General features: G+C 30.1%; 3 protein-coding genes across 3 annotated transcripts; 1 reads left to right on the forward strand and 2 right to left on the reverse strand.

Annotated features, from left to right (window-relative positions):
- Positions 1-1,276: 1,276 nt before the first annotated feature.
- LOC110720841 (protein FAR1-RELATED SEQUENCE 5-like) lies at positions 1,277-3,487 on the forward strand. The gene is made up of 2 exons (XM_021899898.1): positions 1,277-2,024; positions 2,549-3,487. The coding sequence occupies exons 1-2, from the start codon at positions 1,925-1,927 to the stop codon at positions 3,214-3,216; spliced, it is 768 nt and encodes a 255-aa protein (XP_021755590.1). The 5' UTR covers positions 1,277-1,924; the 3' UTR covers positions 3,217-3,487.
- A 3,056-nt stretch (positions 3,488-6,543) lies between these two features.
- LOC110720667 lies at positions 6,544-6,960 on the reverse strand. The gene is made up of 2 exons (XM_021899721.1): positions 6,700-6,960; positions 6,544-6,600 (listed from the first exon to the last, which is right to left on the reverse strand). The coding sequence occupies exons 1-2, from the start codon at positions 6,952-6,954 to the stop codon at positions 6,544-6,546; spliced, it is 312 nt and encodes a 103-aa protein (XP_021755413.1). The 5' UTR covers positions 6,955-6,960.
- A 1,543-nt stretch (positions 6,961-8,503) lies between these two features.
- LOC110720669 lies at positions 8,504-9,841 on the reverse strand. The gene is made up of 5 exons (XM_021899722.1): positions 9,121-9,841; positions 8,978-9,040; positions 8,788-8,856; positions 8,643-8,702; positions 8,504-8,559 (listed from the first exon to the last, which is right to left on the reverse strand). The coding sequence occupies exons 1-5, from the start codon at positions 9,485-9,487 to the stop codon at positions 8,504-8,506; spliced, it is 615 nt and encodes a 204-aa protein (XP_021755414.1). The 5' UTR covers positions 9,488-9,841.
- Between the last annotated feature and the right edge of the window lie 1,240 nt (positions 9,842-11,081).

Raw genomic sequence — 11,081 nt, forward strand, 5'->3', positions numbered from 1 at the left:
TATGGTTTATCTACTGATTAGAGAACTACTATTATTCTTTTAACACGATACAAATTTTGGGCAGGAGGAATTGAACAAGAGGTCTAACATTAATACATTATCAGATCAACCAAATTTTATTCAATTATCAAACAAAATTTTAGGGATATTGTTATGGTTAATTTTCAGGCTCATCTCGACGCATGACCAAAGGGACGATGGAACAGCAAGCGCAGCATATTTCCCTCAAAACACGGGTTGACCAAGTCTCAAGTAAAATTCAACTTAGGCAGTTTGTTTCTCCTACTTTGAAGGGATAGACACGAGACCTAGTCAAGAAACGGCTCCCTATTATTAAGGAGGACGTTGAAGCATCTCCAACGGCTCTCCATCCAGCTCAGTTAACCTAGCTCGTTTGAATATAAATAGCTAATCACTTGTATCATTTAGCATCATATCATTCGCTACTACTTAGCACTTAAATTCTAAAGCTCTCATAGCACTGTAATCATCAGTTTTTCATAGTGAATCGGTGGTCTTGCACCCACCCGCAGTTTTTCCCGCATTTGGGTTTTCTGCGTCATCAAACACCTTGCTTTATTTTACGCTTTCTACAGCTTATAACTCTAGCCGTCGTACGTCCCAGCCTTAGGACACCCTTTGGCGAAATTTGGCATAAACAGATATTATGTGATTTAAATATCAAATCAGGCTCATAATTTTCTTTTCATAATCTTAGTATTTTGAACCAATAGTTGAGATTTTCGAAACCTGGCCTATACTTAATAAATTAAATTAGATCAAAGATGAACCCTTGAATGGTTACTACTCCGTAAAAACAACTTACCTCGAAGCTGCAAAGAAAAAATACTTTGTAATGGAGAACGTCAAGTGCGATGTTGAGTTTGCTTCAAAGGAGAATTGAGATGAGATAGAGGAGGGAGTAAGAGACAGGAGGACGAGACACTAGTTTCATGCGGTTTTTTTTTTTTTACCTTATTGACTGAGCAATTTAATGGGTTGGAGTCTGGGAGACCTTTTAATAAAAACCCTAACCTGCCCCATGTTCAGATTCGTCCAATAAATCTAAAATTTTGAGAAAATTAAAATTTATCTTATGATTGATTTATAATTAATTTTATCAACAACATTATTCATTATCTATTAATGAAAAAACGATATATATTAATGTATAAAATTAGAAATTATCATGTAATTTTTTTTTTTTTTTTTTGAAACATATCATGTAATTTTATTAAAAGAAATTTAAAATTAAAACGTAATTTATAATATACAAATGTAAATGATAAATTTTTTTTTAACACCCTATGTTTAAATGGAAAGATTTTTATCGTGTAATTATCAAAATTAGAACTTCATAATTTACAAATAAAACATGTTCCCTCAAAAAAAAAATATGTGTGATAAGTTAATAAAAAAAATGGTATGATTATATGAAAAAGATTTGTTTTCAAAAAAAAAAAAAGATTTATGATTTTATAAAATATTATTAAAGAGCCAGACCCAGGCAATCAAGCTGATTGGCAAAATTTTGTCAATCAGTCGTCCTTGTGGGCCCACAGTGTACCAGATATTGCTTTTATATTCACTTGTACTTCTCTTGCTAACTGACGGAATATGGTGAAAATTTTACCCTACACTAGTGTTCCCTACACCCCCCCTATGCTACGTCGTTTTGTAGCTGGTATTGAGTTCTCATGTGCAGCTTCTTTCCTTTTGCGATTCTTTCCTTTTTTTTCTCTTTTTTTTTTTCCTTTTTTCTTTGTTTCTTATTATTCAAGCTATGCATATATATGATTTTAAACCCTATTTTTTCTCTCTCTTCAATTGATCAACCTCCATTTTTGATCTACATTTTTCTCTCGTTAATTCATCTTCTTCATTTGATTTTTTGAACGAACTCGTTAATTGTTACCGATCATCAATGGCGAATTCTGCATCTGGAGATTGCGTTGATTTTGATCGTGATTGCGAGCGTGTGTTTCCTTCTGGAGTTCGTTTGGTTGATTCGTTTGTGCAACAATGTGAGTAATTGTGATCATAATTTTGCAATTTTTAATTATCTCTAATTTGTTCTGTTATAATGCTCTGTTAATTTGAACTTAATTGATGTATTATTATTCACTTTCGATTTTTGAATTTACTACTTTGATTATATTATGATGAACGTTTTTGCATTGTTATACTTTGTATGAACATTTTGTTGCTTCATTTGTTGTTTCATTTGTTGTTTTCTCTGTGTTTTAGAATTGTGTGTTTTTGTTGTATATTTTGTAGATTATACTTTCAATTAATCGTTTATGTTTTCTTATTCATACTTACTAATGTGTTTATGTTCAGTCTTAAAGTCATTTTTGATCATTTAATTTTACATTTTTATATCGATATTATGTGTAGTGGTAAATAATGAAAATATTGTTCAAAATATTACGTGCTGAAATTCTTTTTGCTATTGATCATGTGCTGTTTTGATATTGAACATTTTACTTATTTGTTATTGTTCATTCATGAAACTCTTTATGATCATTTATAATTGTATATTGTGCAGTGGAAAAAAATGATGATATTATGTATTTAGAAGCAGAACAATCTGAATTAAAGGATAAAGAATTTAAATCTGAAGATGAAGCTTTCGAAGCGTATAATAAATATGCTTTTAGGAAAGGTTTTGGAATTCGAATTGGGAAGAGTAAGAGAAGAAGAGATGATTCTTTTTTGATGAAAAGATTTGTTTGTTGTAATGAGGGATTCAAAGATAATAAGTGTAAGAATAAAAGGATTTATGAGAAGTTGGATCATCGAACTGGTTGTTTAGCTTTTGTGCAGTTTCATATTGATCATTTAGGGGTCTATACATGTACAAGACATGAAATGGTTCATAATCATGCTATGATTCCTCCTGAAAAAAGGCATTTGATAAGGTCTCAAAGAGATGTGAATAAAGAGCAGCTTCTTTTCATTTCAACAATGAAATTGAGTGGAGTCAAAGTTACTGATTCTTTGAGGGTTCTAAAGAAGGAGGTTGGGGGATCTCCTAATCTTTGTTTTACTGCTTCTGATGCTTATAATGCATTGTCATCTGAAAAAGCTGCCCAAATTGAAGGATGTGATAGTAACCAATTGATTAAATATTTTGCCAAAAGACATGTGGATGAGGCAGATTTTTATTATGATTTTGAACAAGATGATAGTGGTGCTTTAGTTAGTTTTTTTTGACGTGATGGTAGGATGATGAGAGATTATCATTACTTTGGAGATTTGTTGGTTTTTGATACAACTTATAGAACTAATAAATATGGAATGATATGTGCTCCATTTGTTGGGATGAACCATCATGGTAACAATGTCATGTTTGGTATGGGTTTTATTCTTAATGAGCGCACCGAGTCTTTTGATTGGTTGTTTGATACATTTTTGCACTCAATGGGGAGGAAAAGTCCCATTACAATTATGACTGATCAAGCACAAGCGATTGCAGCGGGTATAAGAAACATTTTTCCTTCAACTGTTCATCATCGTTTATGTGTATGGCATCTTGAACAAAATTCTAAGAAACACATTGGAGCATTGAGAGCTTTGGAAGGCTTTACAGATTTGTTTGGATATCTTTTGAAGTATTGTGAAACTCCTGCTGAATTTGAATATTTCTGGAAAAGGTAAATTATTGTTTTTTGTATTTATTTTTTATTTTTATTATGTGATATATTTGATTATTATGTGATATATATATGAACATTTAGTGTTTTACATATGATCATACAATTTACTTTGTTATGTATGTTATCATAATATTATTAGTGTTCATATTGTTTATGATCATTATTCTTTATACAAATGTACATATTTTAATTTATATTTTGTTCATTTTTTAATTAATATATGATCATTTCTGTTATACAGGATGTGTGATAAATGCAAATGTGAAAATTATGATTGGTTATGTGATTTGTATAAAATAAAGGAAATGTGGTGTTCTGCTTATTCTAAGAAGTATTGGTTTGGTGGTATATTGTCCTCTCAACGTAGTGAAACTACTAATAAGTCAGTTTCACAACGTCTTAATAAGACTCAAGGTTTATGTGATTTTTATCATGTTTTTCTTGATGTCATTTCTGAGTGGAGAAGTAAGGAAGGTGCAAGAGATTACAATACTCTGAGGGGTAATAGGCACCTAGCTTTTGCTAATATTGGTATATTAGTTCATGCAAGATCATTGTACACTATTCAAGCTTATGTGCTTTTTGAAGAGGAGTTCATTAGGGGGACAACTTATGATCATGTTGATAATGGTTTGCGTTTTCCAGAATATTCATATCTTCTTTGGAGGCCTGGGAAGGATATAATTAAGCATGAAGTTGTTTTTAATAAGGAAACACATGCAATTTGTTGCACATGCATGTACTTTAGTGAGACTGGTTTACTTTGTTCTCATTCTCTTCGAGTATATCATTTGCATTGTGTGCGTAATATTCCACAAGAGTATATAATGAAACGATGGACAAAGGCTGCCATGTGTAGTCATGGTATTGAAGAACCTACTTTGAGGACAAATGTTGTGGCTACTAGTGTTTGGAGGTCACAAACAATCAGAAAGTTTGTTAAGTTGATAACAAGTTGTCAGAATTCTTTGAATGCAAGGGCAGAGGTTGAGTGTTATTTCAATCTGTTAAAAGAAAAGGTTGAGAGCGTATCAGGTGTAATTGACTTTAGTGAACCTGTTAAAGAGGTTGAAATTGTTGATCTTGAGATCAAGAATCCTCCAAAAGCTAGGCCTAAAGGTTAGAGGAATGTAAGGCCTAAGAGTACTTTGGAGAAGCAGTGTAACAAGGCAAAGAGTAATTTCAAGAGGAAAAAGTCTCTGTACACTCCTTACAAAAGGGGTATAGGGCAAGCAGTTGTACAGGTATATGATCATTTCATATTTTCAAATTGATCATTTAAGTTTTCGTAAATGATCATTTATGTTTTTTTTTAAATAAGAACTTGATGAGAACGGTTGTGTTGTTACTTATGCTAATTCTATTAGTGATCCCACTGAATTGATTGTTTTGAGCAATAAACGGGCTCAGGTAAATTCAAATGTGCCAAAAAAAACATTTTATTTATATTTTATTAATATTGATTTTTATAATTTAAAAATATAGGTTGGCTTTAAATCAGCTGTTGTAGAAGATTTTCCTTCTAGTTCTAAGGAATCAGATCATAGTATTTCCAATGATTTTGATCAGGTATGTTTGTTTGTTATTGATTATAAATTTATTTTATTTTTTGGCATTTATGTTCTACATTATAATTTTTTTATTTAATTTTTTATTTATTATTTTTTTTTTGGTTTTTTTGTAGGCTACTGGTTAAAGCTCTCTTTCATCCAGCATATCTATTGATGTTGATATTTCATCTATTGCTAAGGTTTTTTTTTTCCATATTTGTTTGTATAAGTGTTTGTAACTGATCATATACTGGTTTATTAATGATCAATTTAATTTTTTTTAAAGGCGAAGGATTTAAATCTTGAAGGTGTTTCTGCTGTTCAAGCTCGTTCTAATGTTGGTGCAAATAAAGGTGCTTCTGGTGTTAAAACTTACTCTCAAATTAATCCAAGAGTTCCAATTCATACTAGTGCGTCAACAAAATCTCCTATTGTTATTCAACCTACTGTTCCCAGGAATGTTCAAAATCAAACTCAGAATTGTTCAAACACCAATCCAGAAATGATCATATCCAACTCCAGGAATGTTCAATCAACAAATGTTCAAGTTATTTCTCCTACGGTTCAAATAAATGATCAAGGATTTCGTGTTCAGAATGTTCAAGTTACTCCTCCCACTGTTCAAAGAAATGATCAAGGTGCTCGTGTTCCAATTCTTCAATCAAGAAATGTTCAATTAGGTTCTAAAAAGATTTCTTCCAAGTATGATAGGTTGTTAGCCTTTTTTGATACAAGTGTAGCTAAACGTTTGGCTAATAAAGATAAATAATTAGTATTCCAGAACTTTATAAACATTAGACTTTTTTGTAATGTTGATTTAATTACTATTTTGTAATTTTGAATTTTCGATCTATTATGTAAAAGACATAAATATTATATTTTATATAGTACTATTTTTAGTATATTTGAACTTTATATTAGAATTTTATATGTTTTTAAAATTATACATTTATCAATGATTATTTAGTCATTAGAATTTTATATGTTTTAAAATTCTACATTTATCAATGATTATTTAGTCATTTGTATATGAACAAAAGTAAGAACCAACATCCAATTTATAAAACTTATAAAAAACTTTCATTCAAAGATTAAAATGAAATATCAATTACAATAATATTAAAATAAAATATAAAAAACTTTCATTCAAAGATTAAAATGAAATATCAATTACAATAATATTAAAATAAAATCCATATATAAGTCTATTTCTTTAAAAAAAAAATAGTCATATATAAGAAATGAACATATACATAGTTGTAAATGAACATTTGAAACTACAAAGTTGCAAATTTTCTAGCTTTCCTTCTATTTGCTCTTGATTCAGTGTTTTCTTAAAATAACATCAGTTCTGCTGTGTATTGGAGCCTTAGCTTTCTAATTTGTTCCACCTGTTGAACAAAATGAATTGTCAAATTTTAATTAAACAATCTTTACTGTTTCATAAATGAACATTATATCTTAAATAATTGATCATTTATAACTCTTACATTGTTTGGTTTTAAATCACAAATCCAGCTCTCATTAGGATCAGCAGTGAAGGTTTCCATATGCTTCATAATGTAAACTCCACAGTTTGTATAGTCATTGTTGCTACGCCATTTCATCTTTTCCAAAACAACTGTGTAGTCTTCAATTCTTTTTGCATCTTCATATCCAAGGTGTTTCATGTACTCTGCCAATCCTTTTAACTGATAGAAAAAAGAGTAAAAATTGTTTAGAAGTTTGTATTGTGATGAAGACATGAACAATTAATAAAATATAATTGATCATGTAGCCAAATATAAATGAACATATTATCTCACCATCATTTTTGGTTGTTCTTCATATTTTGCTTGGACTGATACATGTTTTGGTAGTTTTCTATTGTCAATTATATGAATTTTGTCTTCTATATGATTGACGCACAACAGAAAAAAATGTTGAGAAGTTGATACTGGGAAGAAGACCTGAACAAATTATATAATGTTATTGGACAATATATTGAATGTAATTGAACATTTGTATTAAACAAGAATTAATACTTGTTTATATCCAACAATGCTGTCAATTTTATTCAACTTCAGTTCATTGTCAATTCTTTATATGAAGGCATTAATTCTTGTCTTCATTGATGATCCTTCTCGACAAACTCTATTTGTGCACATAATGTGTTTTTGAAATAGAAACAAACATATAGAAGTTAAATGAATTTTTAGCAATTATTTATCATAGGAAAATAGAATCAATAATATAAAAAAAGAAGAAAGACTAACATGAAGCATTGTTGAGAAATAAATCTTGTTTCTCGGCTTTTTATGATTAAGAAACCTTGCCCATCCATCTATGACACAATTTGTCACTTCAACATCATTTCCAAGAGTTTTCATTTCATTTCTATTGATGAGATTCAAGCCATCATAGTATAAGAGTCCACTGCATTATGAACATTTAATAATATGAATGTGAACATATTTTTATAAAAGATATTAAACCTTAAGTTTAATTAGTGTAATTAATTACCTTTCATCTTTTCCACCAAGAGCAAAGTCTACTGCAATTTGGTTCATGGCTTTCTCATCTTTAAACAGATCCTTGTACTTGACCAAGTAAGGAGATCGGAAAGCAGGAGGAATTGTTTGCTTTTGCGTTTTGGTCTTGTTGTTCAATATAAAATATTGTTAAATTAAGAAAATTATGAGGAACATAAATGAACATTTGAGTGTATATAAATAAATTTGAAATTATACCTTTCAACCTTTTCCTTTTCAGTTTTTTTCTTCTTTTCTGCAATTGACTTTTTCTTATCATCATTCCTGGTCATATTACATAACACAAATGTACATTTAGGTATATGAAAATGTTCATTATTATTTTTGAACATTTACTTAATATAAATAATGTACCTTTTTGTGACTTTTGAGGATGAAGCAACAATCTTCTTGTTTTCACTGAAAAGTCAAACAATGTCAGTACTTATTAATAAAATATAAGCTTCTTATGTAACACCCTGAATCATTTTCAATTCATAAAATGAAAGATATTGATTTAACATAAACTACACATTCATATTACATATTCAACAAAATAATGTACACACATACAATAGTTTGAGAAACTCCAGTTTCAAGTTACAACACGATAGTAACATAAGTTAAATTGTTCCATCTAGATATTTTATCCTTACTAATTACATAACCCTAATAGTAAGACATGTCTTCAAGATTTTACCCCTCCACTTTTTCATCATTTTTTGTTTTTTCAAAAACATCTTCCTTGTTTTGTTTTCCATCTCCAACTGTGTTATTTGGATCATCACTTTTTTTCACCATCATCTGACCTAGGGTCAGCATCAACCACTGAACCAGATCCTGCATCTAAGAAAAAATTTAATTAGATATAATATTATTTCTTTGTAAATGAACATTTGAGTATTTATAATTGAACATTATACCTGTTCTAGGCAATCCTTCATTATCTAACCTAGTGTCAGCATCAAATTTTGAACCAGTTGCTGCATCTAACAAAAAAATACAATTAATAAGGAATATTTCTTGTTTGTAAATGAACATTTTACACTTTTTAATTGAACATTATACCAGTTCTATAAAATTCTTCAATTCTTTGTTCTGAAGGTGCTGAAGTTTTACCCACATCCTTTTCTCCAGCTGTATTATAAATCATCATTTTGGAGATACTCTAAGTTAATAGTATTTACACATAATAATTAGAAATGAACATTTCTACTTAAGTTTATGTACATTATTATTAAATATATGAACATATTACCATTTGTTGAAATTATTGGTTGTTCAATTATATCACCAAGTGTTGAAGAGGTGGGCCCTGTTTCTGTTTAGGACAATTTAGACCACAAATTTAGAATTTTTCATATAAAAATTAGGATATATAGTCTCTTAGTTAGAATTTACCAATGGCTGGAGAAGGTGGAGTCAACCCCAAGCTGAAAGCTTTTCTGATGTCATATTCTTGTTCTTTTTCCTTTCCTTTTTTGGTTAATTTCTTCCCAGTCATTTGCTTCTCAGTTGTTTGCTTTTCAGACCCTTGCATCAGATTCTTCTCAGCTTGTGCAAGTGCATTTAGGAAATCCTCACTGCCAAAGAATTCTTCATCTTGGCTTAGAATTGATGGTTCCCTAGCTGCCACCTTTCCTAAAACTTCATCAACTTTTTTCACCAAGTCATTTCCAGGGAAGATATCCTTTGCCTTCACCAATTTTGAAGAAAGCTTTGACAGGTTTGAACAAGTTGTTTTTACCAGGGAAACAAAATCATCCATAAAAACCTATATGAATGAATATTAAAAATTATGCAGTTGAACATTTCAGATTATACAAATGAACATTTATGTTAAAAAAAGTGATCATTTTATAACCTCAGGACTTTCTTCAACTTCTGCAGCAATCCTTGGTAGAACTTTCCCTCTCCCAAATCCCAATTCTAATTCAATCTTCAACCTCTCAAGAACCATGTCTCTATTCCATGCAGATATGATAGGAATTTTTCTTGGAGGCCTTTTGTCTAACCTCTGAACTCTATCAAAATAGAACAACTACAAGAAAAAAGAAAACATGGAACAGAACATAAACAATAAAAAAAAGTGCATTTATTAAAATTTAAATGAACATTTTGTATCTAAGAATATACCATCAGAAATTGAAGAGGGCCTTTGTAGAACCCCTTGCCTTGCTGCTTTCTCCAATCAACATGACATTTGATAAGTGAGTCATATACAAACTGACACCAGTTCAAATTTTTTATGTTTTCTTTGTCCATCATAGAATAAAGAAATTTGAAATGGCATTGATTGTTTGATACACATTTCATCAAGCAGTTCACAGCCACTGCTAAAAAGTTAGTAATGAAATGTTCACTTGGTGGTCTGTTGTTGGTGAATTTATCATTTATGTATCCATTCACAATCTGCAAACAAAATGAACAAAACATTTATACTTTTGATCATTTAATGTATTTAAAATGAACATTTAAAACTGATCATACCTTACTCACTGATGGAGTTTTTCCTGACCATGATTTTCTCCATTTCTTCAGAAATTCTGCATACTCCTCACTAATTTTATCAGAATTTGGCTCAACAATTGGAATTTCTTCTGTAGGCAAGCCATAAACTACCCTAACATCCTCTACCTCAATTTCTATTTTTTCATTCTTTGGTAGTTCAAAACACTGGCTATTTTCTTCAAAACTTCCCAATAACCAATTACAGAACTTTTGATCAAGTTGAGGTAAACTAATGTCAAGAAGTGATCCTAACCCTATATCAACAACTTGTTGTTTTTGGGTAGGTGTCATCTTTTTTATCCATGCAATGAACTTCACATGTCCTCCTCTCTTTGAAGATTTCTCTTCCTCAAATTCATCTTCCTGAATTTCCTCAACTTCATCAGTTTCCATTGCTTGAACCATTTCAGTTTTCATTTTCTTTTTTCCCCTACCTTCAATCTTTCCTTCATCATACAATACCATCTTTTGCTCCTCCTTTTCAGCCTTTGCCTTCACTGGATTCCCTTTCTTTGCCGGTTCATCTGATGGTACTTCTTGTATTTTTTTTTCTCTTTCCAGCATTTCTCTTGGCAGGACTGACATTTGAAAATTAAATATATGATTTTGTTTAAGTATTGAAAATGTACAGTAAGCAAATATATTATGAACAAAATTGTTTTCTCAAATGATCATTCTATATATAGAAATTGAACATTTATAATATATCGTAATATACCTGCTTTTCTTTTGCCAGCAACCTTAGAAGTTTTCTTCACTTCTTCTGGAGTTTTCTTTTTCCCACCTTTATATTGAAATAGAACATTAATGATATACCATCATAAATGATCATTCTATACATTAAGATTGAA

The sequence above is a fragment of the Chenopodium quinoa genome, unplaced genomic scaffold, assembly GCF_001683475.1.
Source record: "Chenopodium quinoa cultivar QQ74 unplaced genomic scaffold, ASM168347v1, whole genome shotgun sequence".
In the NCBI taxonomy this organism is placed as follows: Eukaryota; Viridiplantae; Streptophyta; class Magnoliopsida; order Caryophyllales; family Amaranthaceae; genus Chenopodium; species Chenopodium quinoa.